At 58.7% G+C, this 14,080-nt stretch overlaps 1 protein-coding gene across 9 annotated transcripts in view; it reads left to right on the plus strand.

Moving 5' to 3' along the window:
* The window catches only part of ARHGEF10L (Rho guanine nucleotide exchange factor 10 like), a 160,412-nt gene that overhangs the window by 51,092 nt on the left and 95,240 nt on the right, over nucleotides 1–14,080 (plus strand). For 5 of the 9 annotated variants that reach the window (XM_086715822.1, XM_086715821.1, XM_086715825.1 and 2 more), the window contains exons 2-4: nucleotides 1,683–1,762; nucleotides 7,128–7,313; nucleotides 8,084–8,147. In XM_086715822.1, coding sequence (XP_086571948.1) covers nucleotides 1,726–1,762; nucleotides 7,128–7,313; nucleotides 8,084–8,147 — 287 coding nt within the window. In that variant the 5' untranslated portion in view covers nucleotides 1,683–1,725. Of the gene's footprint in view, nucleotides 1–1,682; nucleotides 1,763–7,127; nucleotides 7,314–8,083; nucleotides 8,148–14,080 lie in introns of those variants that run through there. The other 4 variants (XM_086715823.1, XM_086715824.1, XM_086715828.1 and 1 more) reach the window with 4 other exon arrangements.

Genomic DNA, 14,080 nt, shown 5'->3' on the forward strand with positions numbered 1-14,080 from the left:
CTTATTAAAAAAAATTTTTTTTAATGTTTATTTTTGAGAGAGAGAGAGAGAGAGAGGGAGAGAGACAGAGGACGAGCAGGGGAGGGGCAGAGAGAGAGGGAGACACAGAATGGGAAGCAGGCTCCAGGCTCCGAGCCATCCACACAGAGCCCGACGCGGGGCTTGAACCCACGAACCGTGAGATCATGGCCTGAGCTGAAGTCGGATGCTTAACCGACTGAGCCACCCAGGTGCCCCCAAGCTTCTTAAGCTTTAAAAAAAAGGTGGGTACAGCACAGTGGGTGTGGCGTGCTCCCTCCCGTGTGAAACAAGATGCGTATACAGGACAGGTATAAGCTGGCACACACATGGGACATTTAGAGGGACTCCTAAGGACCTCGTGACAGCGGTCACTTTGGGGGGGGCGGGGTGGATGGGGGAAGGGAGACTTAGTTTTTGCTGTGCAGCCTTTATACTGCTTGGGTTTCGAGAGGCACTAGAGTGTGGTGGCTACTTAATGAGTGTGGACCGGGTCGGCGGGGGGGGGGGGTGCGGTCTATGGCCTGGGTTCAAACCCCGGCTCCGGCGCTTAGTACATGTGTGATGCTGGGCAACTTTCTTAACCACTCTGGGCTTCGTTTTCTCATAGTTTGGGTTAACAGATGTTAATATTTGTAAAGTGCTTAGAATAGCATCTGAGACGTAGCAGGCACCATGGGAATGTTTGCTGTTATCAATTAATTGCTATTTACATGTGTCCTATATTTATTTAGGAAGTCAGTTAATGAAAATAAAGGCTTTAGGACTGGAGAGGAAAAAAACAGGCACACAGCCAGTTTGTGGCAGGGGCTGATTGGGTTGGAGGGCTGGTGCTTTCCCTCCAGGACTGATTCTGTCCTCTACAGAAAGGTCTAGAAGGACAGCCCTTAGCTCAGAATCGGGGGAGTGCCGGTGGGGAGTGGGGAGAGCTCTTTCTCTCACCGCAGGACTTCTGCAAGGTTGGCTGCAGGGCCCGGGAAGCCCAGCAGAGCCCCCACTTTGAGGTTGCGCTCCCGGCTCCAAGCATTTGGGATTCTACCCCTGTCTCTGGCCATCTGCCTCTCTGCAGCCTTTTACTTCCCTTACGCCCATGTGCCAAGGCCAGTGGCCCCTCGCCAGCTGGCCAACCCTGTGGGGCAGGACGGGGAGAGACAAAGAAAGAGTGAACGGCCTTCAGTGGGGCTGCAGGCGGGGCTGGTGCGAGGGGCCGGCCTCCAGGGAGCTGTGGTCAGTGGGCAGCGGGAGGAGGAAGTGTCCAGTCACATCCATGACCGTGCAGGCATGATCCAGCTTCTGGAACACAGGGGCCTGAGTGTGATCCTGGCCTCTGGGGCTGGAGTTTGCCTGCAAGCCAGAAGGAATGAGAGGGGTTGTCTAGCCGGACCCACTGGGCTGCCCCGGGTCTCTGGTCTGGGGTGGCCAGGGTTTTCTGGGAAGATGGGGTTACGGCTCTGCAGCTGCTGGTGTTCTGGGTTAATGATTTATGGTGGGTGGGGGCTGGGCCCTTTCTGGGGCTGTCCTGTGCTCCCGGAGCCGCTGGGGAAGGAGCCGGAGAGCTGGCGGGCTGGAGCACCTGGCCGTGAGCCAGTGACCCCTTTCTGTTGACGAAACTTTGCCCTTAAACGCCAGCTAATTAGATTTCTGGCCTTTTTTTTCCCCCACAGGCGAGCGGCTGGGACGGTGCTGGTTTGAGCTGGACCCTGTCTGATGGCTTCCTCCAACCCTCCTCCACAGGCTGCCATAGGTAAGTTACCCCAGGCTTTCCGCCCGACCCCCCTCTGAACGGGCCCCGGGGCTGGCCGAGGGCCACCGGCCCTGGGCGGAAGCCTGCCCTGCTGGTGGTTGGCTGTGAGCTCTTGGGCAAGTGACTTCACCCCTGTGCCTCAGTTTCCTCGCCTGCAACAGGGAAATCATAATTTCCTTGTCACACAGAGTAGGCTCCAGACGAGGCTTGAGTCTTTACCTAAGATGCCCCGGAGACTTTAAACTTTGAAGGCCACAACCCTTAGACGTGACCGCAGCCGTGTCGTGTGCTTGGGGGGGCGGAGGGGAGTGAGGCTTATGAGTTGAGGGCAGCGACCCCAGGTTGGAGGGGAAGGCATTGGGGCCGCCCGCCTCCATCTGCCAAGGTCTCGAGGTCAGGTCGTCTAGCAGCGGCAGGGTCACCAGAGTTATCGAAAAGAAGAAGAAGAAAAATCCATGCTTATGCTAACAAATTATTTGTTGTTAATCTGAGATTCAGTTTGATGTCCTGTGGTTTATCTGGCAAAGCCTGGCAGTGGGGCCTCGGACACCGTAGGCAGAATCCAGAATCCTGGAGGAGCTGGACACCCTTCTCCCACTGGGCCCAGATTCCTGTCTGTTTATCCTCCTTTGGGGGACGCAGATAGCAGAGAGGTCCCGCCTGAGGGCTTTTTTTCACCAGCCCAGCCCTGCCACTGACACCGTGGGCTTGGCTGAACGACTTGGTGATTCCGTGGCTGTTTCATCAGCCGGAAACATGGGGTTGGTAATGACACCCTCTCCTGTGCTGTTGCAAGGTTTAAATATATGTAAAGCCCGGGTGTGTGGTGATCAATCGCTCAATGAATAGAAGCTATTATCACCATGGGGTGTTGCGGGACAAGGCCAAGTGTGCCGGGCTCTGAACCCCGGGCCGAGACCAAGGAGAGGTCCCTTCCTCCCTGAGCCCTCGTCTTCTTCTCCGAAGGGTGGGGACCAGCACAGTGAACCCACCTTCACGGTGCAGGGTGGCTGCTCAGGCGTCCTGCCTCCCCCGGCCTTGCCGGGGTTGGCTCTCCCCAGGACGGGAGTGCGTCCAGGAACATCAAAGGCATATGTGGCCGGTTCTGGTCCTGCCACCTGTCGGGACGGGTGGGAAGGGCTCAGTTCAGCTCTCATTATCCAGGGAGGGGCCTTCTGATTTTTCCTTCTGATAAGGAGCCACGTCTGGTTGCCTTGGGTCTCAGGAGCATGGGGACAGGGCTGTGGGGACCAGGGCATCTTCTGATGCCCGACTGTGGCTTTGATCCCAGGATGCCCCCTGCCCTGCCTCCTGCTGCCGTGGGCATTTTGCACCCTTTCTCCTGTCCGGCAACAATGAAGAACACAACGATTTTGCGATTAAACCGATTCGGTCCCATTCAGCAAACATTTGACAGGCATTTCCTTGTTCTGGCTGCATCTGAAACTCGGGCCAGTGCCACCTGGTGGAGACAGGCTCTTTGCCACTTGCGGATTCTCTGAGAACTTGCTGTTGTCTTACTAAATGAAACTCAAATCCCCCGAAACACCTCTGCAGTGTCCCGTCGCTGCCCTCCTCCTCGCTCGCGTCTGCACCCCCACTGGCTCATGGGCCGTTCGTTCCCCACTCCGGCCGTGGCCGCAGCCTCTGGAGCACCAGCTCGATACGAGCCTGTCGGACCTTCACTCGTCCTGCAAGGCCCTGTGAAGGGGCAGCCCCGGCCAGCCTGAGCCCCCCTTTGCTGTCGCTGGGCACTGGCTCAGTCCCTTGTGTGCTATGGCCATCTCTTGCCATATTTGCCGCCCGCCTCACCTGCAGTGAGCTCCTTGACGTGAGGGGTCCCGTCTTACTGGCCCAGGGGCTGCTGGGAACAGTCCTCGGGATGCAGGCGTGACTGTATTGACGGATGTCCCTGCACACAGCCTGTGGGCCGGTGGCTCAGCGGGCCAGGCCTGTGATTGGGAAGGCCTGCCCATCTCCCCGAGGGCCTGGGGCTGGGCTCTGACTGAATAATAATAATAATAACAACAATGAAGATAATGGTAAGGATGCAATGACACAGGACAATGAGTGGGACCATTATTATCAGAATAGCTAATGTCAGTGAGCACGTACCTCACACCGGGTGCTTTATATGCATCAGTTCATTCCGCCCTCCCGTCCTCACCCCGCCCCCTCTGCTCGCCTGTGAGGTACTCACTGTCACTGTCCTCCTTATGGGTCAGGAAGCCGCTGCCTGTGGGGATAAAATGACCTGATGCTCAGGCAGCATCTAGGAGAGCTGGGGTTGGAGCCCAGTGGTCTGGCTGTGACACCCTAGTTACCCTGTGACACTGGTCATGCACACAGTATCCCTGCCGCCTCTCAGGCAGATTCAAGTGGGCAGGGGCCAAGGGCACCGAGAGAGAGAGAGAGAGAGAGAGAGAGAGAGAGAGAGAGAGAGTGTGTGTGTGTGTGTGTGTGTGTGTGTGTAAGCCAGGGAGGGGCGGAGAGAGAGGGAGACATAGAATCCGAAACAGGCTCCAGGCTCCGAGCTGTCCGCACAGAGCCCGACGCGGGGCTCGAACCCACGAACCGCGAGATCATGACCTGAACCGAAGTCGGACGCTCAACCGACGGAGCCACCCAGGCGCCCTGTGGTGTTTTTAAACTTTTAATACCACGACCCATAGACATGGCAACAGGAGTGTGTGTGTGTGCACGTATGTGTGTGCGTGTGTGTTCAACAGATGCTTGTTGTGCACCTACTGTGTGCTGGCACTGTACCAGATGCTGGGGATATATGTGACAGTGGACAAAACAGACCAGAATTCCTCATGAGCTCACGTACGTTCTAGTGAGGACCCAGTAAAATAAAAGCGTCAAACCTCGTTGCTGACGAGGGCCGTAGGGCAAAGTAAAGCAGGCGAGTGAAATGAGGAGTCCCAGGGTGTCTCTGTGGGCAGTTTCGCTCACAGCAGCCTCACCTGCAGGTGACCTGTAGTAAACACCTGAAGGAGGTGAGAGCAGGAGAAGATGCCTGGGGAAGAACATTCCGGACCCCAGGACTGAAAGTGCAAAGGTCCTGAGGCAGGAGCACATCTGGCACGTTCACGGTATAGCAAGACCAGTGTGGCTGTGTGGGGCGAGCGAGGGGAGAGCGGTAGAAGGTTCTAGACCACCTGTACGTGTGTGTGTGTGTATATATACCCTGGAAGAGAACTGTCAAAAGCAATATCGAGAGTAATCCCAAGTGTGACTTTATAAACCTAAAATATTTAAAAATATCTCAAATAAGCATTTCAAAAATGAAACAAAAGGCTGCCCGGGGAATCCCCTAATTGATTTTGTGACTCACCAGTGGGTTGAGAGCCAGAACATGAAAGCTACTAACCTGGCTTCTGACTCAGCCCGGGATTTCTCGTGTCAGTTCATCATCTCAGGGCCCACCCAGCATCCAAGGGGGCAGCAGGGCTCAGTGGAGCACGTAGGATGGGAACTAAGACAGAACGGGCATTTTCGGGCTCGCCACCAGGGTTTGGTTCCCTGACCTGGGGGAGCGGCTTGTGCCCCTGGCCACACCATGGCCTGGAAGGGTCCATCCTGCTGACTTTGGCCCAAGGGGCCCCCTAAGCTCCCAGGAGGAGAGGTGGGCCCCCGCCTCAGTGGTCTCCGGCTGGGGGTGGGGGAGGGAGGATGAGCTGGCGTGCAGCTGACGTGGGGACTTCTTGGATTTGGTACATTTGCACCTGGAATGTTCTGCTCTGCAAACTCCCAGGTCGCGGGGGGAAGGATTGGAGTTTTCTGGTCCAACAGACTGCTGGAACTGGATATGCCCATCAGTCTGTCTGCTGTTCCATCCAGCTGTCTCTCTGCTGTTCCATCCAGCTGTCTCTCTGCTCCATGCACCTCGCTGCCTTCTTACTCATCCCTCCCTGCCCCGAGCACCTGCTGGGGCCGAGTCCACAGACCAGGCGATCCTGTCTTCAAGGATCTCAGACTGGGAGGGGCCGTACCTACAACAGGTGCCCGGGTGCTCCATCTACCCTGTCTGTTCTCAACCTGGGGTGATTTTGTTCCCCAGGAGACGTTGGGCAATGTCTGCAGACGTTTCTGGCTGTCACAGCCGGAGGGCAGTACTTGCTTCTAATTGGTGGAGGCCGGGGCTGTGGCCGTACGTCCTCCTCCAGCGCCCCCACCACAAGGACCCTGCGACCCCAAAGTCAGTAGCAGTGAGGCTGACAGACCTGGACCTGCTTCTCAGTTCACGTTCTCGGTCTCATGGGGTGTTTTTATTCCCCAGTTTACAGAGGGAGGCGTCAGGGCTCCGAGAGGTGAAGTGGCTTGCTCGGAAGCACACAGCACGTTGGGGTCCCAGGCAGGACCGAAGGTCATGCTCTAAATCATACGGTGTGAGCTGCATACAGCGGGACTGCTTAGGGCGGCCGGAGGAGGGGTGGTCAGCTTTGCAGACTTTTAACACCAGGCCACACTACCCTTTGGTTTTGGAGCGGGTTTGCAAGAGGCCGGAGGGGAGGGTGAAGTTGAAAGCCTGAGGCGCTGTCCAGCCCCAGGTTCTAGGAAGGGAGCCCTCGGAGGAAGACTGAGAACCTCAGCTCGGTGATGTAGGTGGAGAGGTGAGCGCCTGGTCAGCTCTTTGGGAGAGACGATCCGTTCCTTTTCTTGTTTAACAGAAGTTTCTGGGTTTCTACCCCAGGCCAGGCCAGGCCCTGTCCCCTTCAAGGGGACGGTAAAAGGGGCTCTCAGGGATCTGAGGTCCGTCTGGGAATACAACCGAGCACAAGTCACATCACTGCAGGTCATACAGGAATGGAGAAAACAGGGCTGAGTCGAGGGGGGGGGTGTGGTGGGGCAGGGCTCTGCTTCGGTGGAGCTTTGATGGATGGCAGGGGGCATGGCTCCAAACACTTGCAGGCGGCCGGCCGTGTTTTATGCCGCTGCGGTGTGCAGGCCAAGCGTGTGTGTGCTCACTCACACGTATGAAAAGCACATGGGTACACACATGGAGATACGCACGAAGGTGCGTACCCAGCCGCACGCGAGCAGATGCATTTAAAAGGCCCCCCTTGCTTACAAAATGGGGAAATAGGGAACAAGGGCACGAAAGACGTGCGTCCGAGTGTGGATGTGCTCGCGTTCTCTGTGAAGGCTTTCTCCCTCCCCTCTGTCCGCTGCCCACCTGCTTCGAGCCCTCACCGAACCACAGGTCACTTCTGGAGCACAGGAGGGCCGGCTGGCCCCGGGCAGGGGTTTACTCTAGTCTCTGGGAACTGCCCTCGCTCAGACCCCAGCTGCTCACCCGCTGCAGTTACCCCCCTTGCCCAAACCCCAGGCCCTGTGGCCGCTGACTCCTCCTCCCTTCCAGAAGATCAGCTGGTTCCTGGAGGCCCTGGCCCCTCCCCTGAGGCGGAGGACGACCCCGGAGAGGCTTTCGAGTTTGACGACAGTGACGATGACGAGGACACCAGCACTGGCCTGGCCGTCCCGGGCATTGCTCCCGAGAAGGACATCGATGCCCCACTGATCCACTGGGACTCCGCCCCCATCGCTGGTAAGGTGTTTTGGGGGAGCCTTGGGGCCTCCCATTTCCGGTCCGCTGGGGCTACAGAGAGCCAGTGGAAGATCCAGGCTCCCAGTGATGCCTCCCAGGCCCCACCACGGTCCCCAGAAGCAGGAAGGGAAAAACCATTGAGAAGAAGTTGCATTCCACCGCTTCCCTTGGGGACTGGACATTCCAGGCATTCCTGCAGCATCTGGTGCACTTTGACACATCATAATGAAAGTGGTCTTGGCCCCGGGGTTGTGCTTTGGACACAGCGGGTGCCCAGGGCTGTGTCTCCCGAGCCCCTCTTCCTCAGCAGCTGCTCCCAGGGAATCACACCAACCAGAGAAGGAGGCTCCCAGAAGTCCCGGCGGGTGGCTCTAGGGGTGGGAGTGCCCTGATAAGCCTGATGTTAAATGGCAGCTTCTGGGCTCTCGTATTGTGTCATCTGGGAGAGACTGGGGACCGGACTAGCAGGAACCTCCTGCAGGCTTGGGGACAAGAGGCTCCTTGAGGAGCTGGGGGTGGTGGTGGTGGGGGGGGCAGGCCCAGTGCAGGTAGGGCGGCTGGTTCTGGTCAGAGTTGGGATGTGGGCCATGGGGGTGGGAGTGGGGGTGGTGCAGGTAGGACAGGTTGGGGAGCTTAATGACAGCCGGTGCAGTGGCTGGGGGCGGGGAGGCAGGAGCCCAGCAGGCACCCGGGAAAGGGGGCGGGGATGGGCCCAGTCGGTAGAGACCAGCCTCGGGCCTGACGGGCTCTCCTCTGCTCTCTTCCCCCAGACCCAGACCCAGACCCAGACCCAGACCCAGACCCAGACCCGGTAGCCTCACCACCCCAGACACAGTAAGTGAGCCTTGTTCCTTTGCTTTGGCGGTTGGAGGAAGAGACACCAGGCAGGAGTGTGAGAGAGGGTGGCGCTGTGCCCAGGAGGGCTTGGATGGGTCTTTGGCTAAGCAGGGACGCATTCAAGATCCGTCAGCCATCCCCTCTGTGGCCTCCCCAGCCAACTCTGGGGCGGGCTTCACATTTGGGGCTTGGGAGTCTTACAAGCAGCGGGTTCTCAGGGTTTGGCTCACTGCTGCTTGCTGCCTGGCTTCGGGGACCTTAGAGAGCACTCCTCTAAAGGAATTCTGAGTGGTGGATTGAGGGCCTGGGGCCGGGGCTTTAAATCCTGGCCACCCTGGTTGGGGGGAGGGGTATTTGAGTCTCCTTTTGTCTTCCTGGTGCGGGGAGCCAGGGGGACTGAGGCTCAGGCAGGTGTCTCCAGGCTGGCTGTCTCAGAGATGCATTTTGCTGCCTTGGGCCCCGGGAGCCAAGGCAGCCCTGGATTCAAGTGCAAATGTCCCTGCATTTGCCATCTGGAGTGGGTGGGCCCTGGGAGGGTTTCTGCTGGGCCAGAGGTATGGCCGGCCTCTCCTCCCTGGCGGGGGATCTGAACTGAATCAGCAGCCCTGCACCCACGCGCGGGGAGTTCTGCTCTCCCAGGGGTTAGAGCCCTCCAGGGTGGGCCAGGAAGGAAGCTGGCCAGAAAGGCAGTCTAGTTGGGGATGCAGACACAGGAGAGCGGCCCAGAGAAGGATGCACAGGGAACTGGGGACACCGATGGGAGGGGGCCCAGGAGGAGAGCTCAGGGAGAGGGGAGGGTCGGGGAAGAGAGTTTACTGGAGGAAGCTACTGGCCGAGGCAGGGGGGTGGGAAGGGGAGCCGGCCATGAGCTAGTGCACCGCTACCCTCAAGGTCTGGTGCTCTTGCTTCACTCAGACCACCCTCCAGGAGAACCCCGCTGCCCACTCGGGACTGTCCCTGCCCGCCTTCTCTCTGTGGGTCCTGGAGGCCGGATTGGATGTCTGGCCAGTGCTGGCGCCGTGCCGAGGCGGGGAACCAGGGGCCTGAGAGCTGCTGCCATTAATTAGCATGTTGTTTCCATCAGCCCCACTGGGCAGGTAGCTCAGAGAGTGTTTCAGGCACAGGGGCCCAGCCTCGGCCTTGACCCGCCGCCCGCCCCTCTGCAGCACCCTTACCTGTCCTGGGACTCGCCCTGGAGCAGCCCTAGCCCCCTTGAACACCATCTCCTGGTGGCGCCAGGGCGTGAGCTCTCGAAGGTTCAAATCCCCACTCAGCTCTTCTCCAAATGGGTGGTTTTGGGCGCCCCTGAACCTCTCTGAGCCCCACTTTCCCCATCTGTAAGGCGGAACTAATACCCATCTAGGAGCATTGTGGAATAGGAGAGGCTGGTGGAAGGACGCACTAAATATGCACCTTGTGTTTGCTTCTACTCCGCCTCCTGTCTGGGTGTTCCCAGTGATGGGACCCGAGGGATGGAGACTGTGCGCTCAGTGCCTCAGCCTCTTGGGCTGGGCCTGGGTTGCCCGGTGAGTCTTGCCAACACTTGGCTTGAATAAATGTCACTTTTGAGTTCCCTGACTGGGCAAAGCCCTCTGCAGAGCCTCGGTCCTGGCCGGAGTCCTCAGGGGCCTCTCTTCCTGCCCTTAGTTTCCCGGATGGAGAGATTGGGGGGCAGGACTTGTCCAAGGTCATGCGGTGAGACTCCGGCAGCCTCGGACTCCTCGTCCAGTGCTCTCTGTCTGCTCCCAGTGGCACCCCTTCCTTCCGGGTCTCTGTTTACTTCACTTCCAGCTCCTTGCCTGGGGGGTGATTTTCTACTTTGGAGTCGTCTGGGAGAAGAATCCGCTCAGATCACTGTCCTCCTTTCTATCTAAGGGAAAGAGGAAAAAAAGTTTGCTGTCCTTTTTTTTTGTTTGTTTTTAGACTTTCCTAACGGTAGTCTCTCAGCAGAGGCTGCTTTGAAAAAGCAGATGGCCGAGCGGAGGACATTTTCACCAGTCCTCCTTGCATTTCCTCCACGGCCCCTGCCTGCGGGTCTGGAAATGGTCCCTCTGCCTACCTGGCCTCGGGAGGCTTCTGACAAGAGTTGGGGTCACCGCCCAGGTCCCGGAGTTGCTGCAGCCTCAGAGCCACCGCACTCCCATCCGGGCCCTCGTCCCCAGCGGGGGAGGGAAGCGGGCCAGTCCTCGTCCCCGCCGGCCAGCTGCCAGGCAGGAGCGAGGTGGGTAAAGTGAGGGCTGGTGTCCGGGGCCTGAATCACCCGGCAGCCTGGGCCCTGAGCCACGCGGAGCTGGCCTCGAGTCCTGCTCTGCGCTTAGCTGTGCGTCATTGTGCAACTGACTTCCTGTCCCGAGCCTCACTTCCCAGGGGTAAGACGGGGATCATAAATCTACTCTCTTGCAGGACTTGCACGAGGCGCATGTAACCTTGATCCCGTGCTCAGTCTGGCTGGCATGCGCCGGCCGCCCCGGATGTGTTTGCTGTTGTTATTCTGGGTCCTGGTTGAGATTTGGTTGTCGAGGGAGCCGGCTGGGCTCCGTACCCTGGGAGTCAGACCGACCTGGGTTTGACTGGGCTCTCAGCAACCAGCTACCCCAGCTCTCCCAGTCTGCGCGGGGAGGGGAATCGTACTTGCGGGGTGGGCGGTGGCGAGGCTGGCTGAGGCTGACTGGCAGTCCGGGTACCCTGGCGGGGGCACTGGGTCCGTGTCTGACTTTGAGGCCTGTGGACTTCCTGGTCCCTTCACCGGCTCGGCCAGAGGGGGGCAGCCAGGCGTCTACGGGGTAAACAGAGCTGCTGGTGTTTCTGGGTGCACGGTGCCGAGGCCCCTGGGGTGATTTGAGGGTCAGGTCACCCTGCCCAACAAGGAGTGAGAACAACCGGGGTCTCGTCCGTCCTTGCTGCTGGTCAAGAGCCACCTTCGAAGTGCTCGGCGTTGGTGACGCTTCTGCTTGTGGCACGAGACATATCTATTGCTGGAAAACAACCACGATGACAGCGGCAAAGTTAACGGCAGTGATAATGATCGTGCTTACTGTGTACCAGGCACCCTGAGCTAAGTGCCCACTCCCGCTGATGCCTCCCATCTGCAGGAAGTAGACCCTGTCCTTACCTATGGCACAGGTGGGGAAACTGAGGCTCAGGGAAGTTAGGCGGCCAGGGTCACGCGGAGATGGTACGTGTTCATTCAGCCCGGAGACTAGGACCTTGGGCCTCTCCAACCAGAGGCTGGGCATTGGCCCCAGGCTGTCCTCCAGGGATGCGCTGGGGACTCCAGGTGCAGACCCAGAACCTCAGGCTTTGGGTCATGGTGGGGGTTGTGGCCAGTTACATATGGATGAGCCGATTGTGCGTGTATTTAATTGGGGTGAGGATTTTGCCTGCTAGGGGATTTAACTTTGCCTCTGAGTTCTTAGAGAGCAGTTTGCGAGCGGTCGGCTCTTGGGGGGCCAAGCAGGGTGGCCTCGGCACTGCCTGTACGTGATTCTGGCTGAGGTCCCTTCCTGTAAAGGGGAGCAGAGTACCAGCGGCCCCCTCCCCTCTGGTAGAAGGGTGTGGAGGCATGTCTTCCTGCCTGCACGTTGGCTCCCTTGGGCGCTGGTGGTTTGGGTGGGGGTGGGACGCATTGTATTTGCTGTTGGGTCCTCTTGGCTTAGCACACTGCCCGGCCTAGGGGAGTCCTGAAGGCATCGTGTGGAGTGAATGGTGGGCGCGGGAGGACAGAAGGACCAGTGGGGTCTGAAAGGCAACCTTCCGTGTCTCCATGAAGACGAGAATGGGTATTTGGAGCCCGGGCTTCGACTCTGGCCCTGACGGAGGCCGGTAGGAGGCAGGCTCTCCGTGGCTGGGTGGTTGGTCCCACTGATGCTGGTGGTGGTGGTGAGCTAACACCGCGAGCTGACTTCATCTTGCAACTGATCTCTCCCAGCACCGCAGCCGTGGGAGATGGGATGATTGATCTTGCCCACTTTTTAGATGAGGAACGGAGGCTAGAGTTGAAGCGGCTTAGCTGTCTGTTGTTGGAGCCCGTGGGATTGGCCTTTCCTGGTGGACTTTGAGGCCCATGCACTCAAGCACCCCGAGCTCTCGCCCCAGAGCTCTGCTCTGACGAAGCAGCCCGGAGCACCAGTGCCTGCTAGAAACAAGGGCGTGTGGGTCGCTGGCTTCCTGTGTTTTCCCTGGACTCAGGCCCGGGCCTCTTACCTCTGAGGGCACCGGCCCCCTCTGGGGTTGTTTGCTTTTCCTGCCCGGTTTTGCTGCCATCCCAACAGGGCCCCCTGCAGCCTTAGTATTTCCTGCTGGGTCAGGCTTTTGGCTCCTGTCCGGGCTGCAGGGATGCTTACTGGCTCCCTGGACGCACCTGTCCTGCCCCTTCCTGGGTACCCAGACGAGATGGACTGGTCAGAGGCTCTCACCTGGGCCTGGACGCCAGGGAAGCAGTTGGGCAGCTGGATTCCCGGAGGTGCCAGGGAGCCCCGTCCTCCCTGGACACCTCCGGTGCTGGGAGCATCCAGCCGGGCACAGGGAAGCGGCATTTGAACAGAATGGATGGAACCAGGGCACTGGAGGGCCTGGCGGCGGCCTGTGGCTTCTGAGGCTCATGGATGTGGGGAGTACGGGGGTCTTGGGAGGGACGGCTGGACAAAGCTGGAGTGCCCCCAGCCCCGGAGGAGTTTCTCCCTGGCGGAAGTCAGTCACCGGCTTATCACTCAAGGCTTTATAGACTGGCTGCAGCCCTAGTCTGGGGTTGTTTATGCTCCAGGCTTGCCCTCAAACTCACTGTTTCTACAAATCTGGGGCATTCTCAGCCTCCCGCGTCCTCTTCCGAGGGCTCTGTGTGAAATCTGAGCCCTGGCAGAGGTCACTGCCCCTCAGAGGAAGATGTCCTCGTGACAGGGTTATGGGGACCAGGCCCCTTTTCCATTAGAGACCTCTCTCTGGCTCCTTGCCAGTCCCGAAGTGGAAAAGCTGTATTTTTTTTGTTTTTGTTTTTCCTCCTCCCCACCTCTGGTTACGAGGGGTTTCCACATCCGGAGCCATAGCCTTTGGATCCTGGCACAAAAGTACCCAGCATAAGAGCCACACGGTCTCTCCTGAAGAAAGGTCCCCACGCACCCGCATTCATTGCACTGAGTACCCCTTTCGGGAATCTGGTGAAGCCCATCCCTGGATCCCTGCAGCCACAGGACGCTGCCTTCTTCCTCTCTCATCCCTGGTGCTTGGCGTAGAGAAGGTGCAACCCCAATAGTTTCCGCGTGCACGGACTTTATGTGGTCCGTTCCACGCATCTCCTAGCTGTGGCGGGCAGAATAATGCCCCCTCCCCCCCCCCCCACGAAGAGTGCCATGTCCTAATCCCCAGCACCCGTGAGCATGTTACTGTCTATGACAGAGGGACTTGGCAGGTGTAAGTTAAGGATCTGAGAGGGGGCAGGTCCTCCTGGATTATCCAGGTGGGCCCTGTGGAGCCACAAGGGTCCTTATGAGAGAGGCAGGAGGGACCCCAGTCAGAGAGAGACTGAAAGATGCCATGTTGGGGGCGCCCGGGTGGCTCAGTCGGTTAAGTGTCCAACTTCGGCTCAGGTCATGATCTCATGGCTCGTGAGTTCAAGCCCCGCGTCGGGCTCTGTGCTGACTGCTCGGAGCCTGGAGCCTGCTTCGGATTCTGTGTTTCCCTCTCTCTCTGCCCGTCCCCTGCTCATGCTCTGTCTCTCTGTCTCTCTCTCTCTCTCAAAAATAAATAAACATTAAAAAAATTTTTTAAAGAAAATATGCCACGCTGTTGGCGTGGAACATGGAGGAGGGTCCTCGGGCCAAGGGATACAGATTGTGCTTCCAGAGGCCTGGAGAAGCCGAGGGAACGGATCCCCCCCCCCCCCCCCCCCCCGGGGCCTCCAGGAGGGCACAGTCCTGCTAACACCTTGCTTTTTA

This window comes from Puma concolor, chromosome C1 (genome assembly GCF_028749965.1).
Source record: "Puma concolor isolate L17-30 chromosome C1, mPumCon1.1.hap2, whole genome shotgun sequence".
Taxonomy (NCBI): domain Eukaryota; kingdom Metazoa; phylum Chordata; class Mammalia; order Carnivora; family Felidae; genus Puma; species Puma concolor.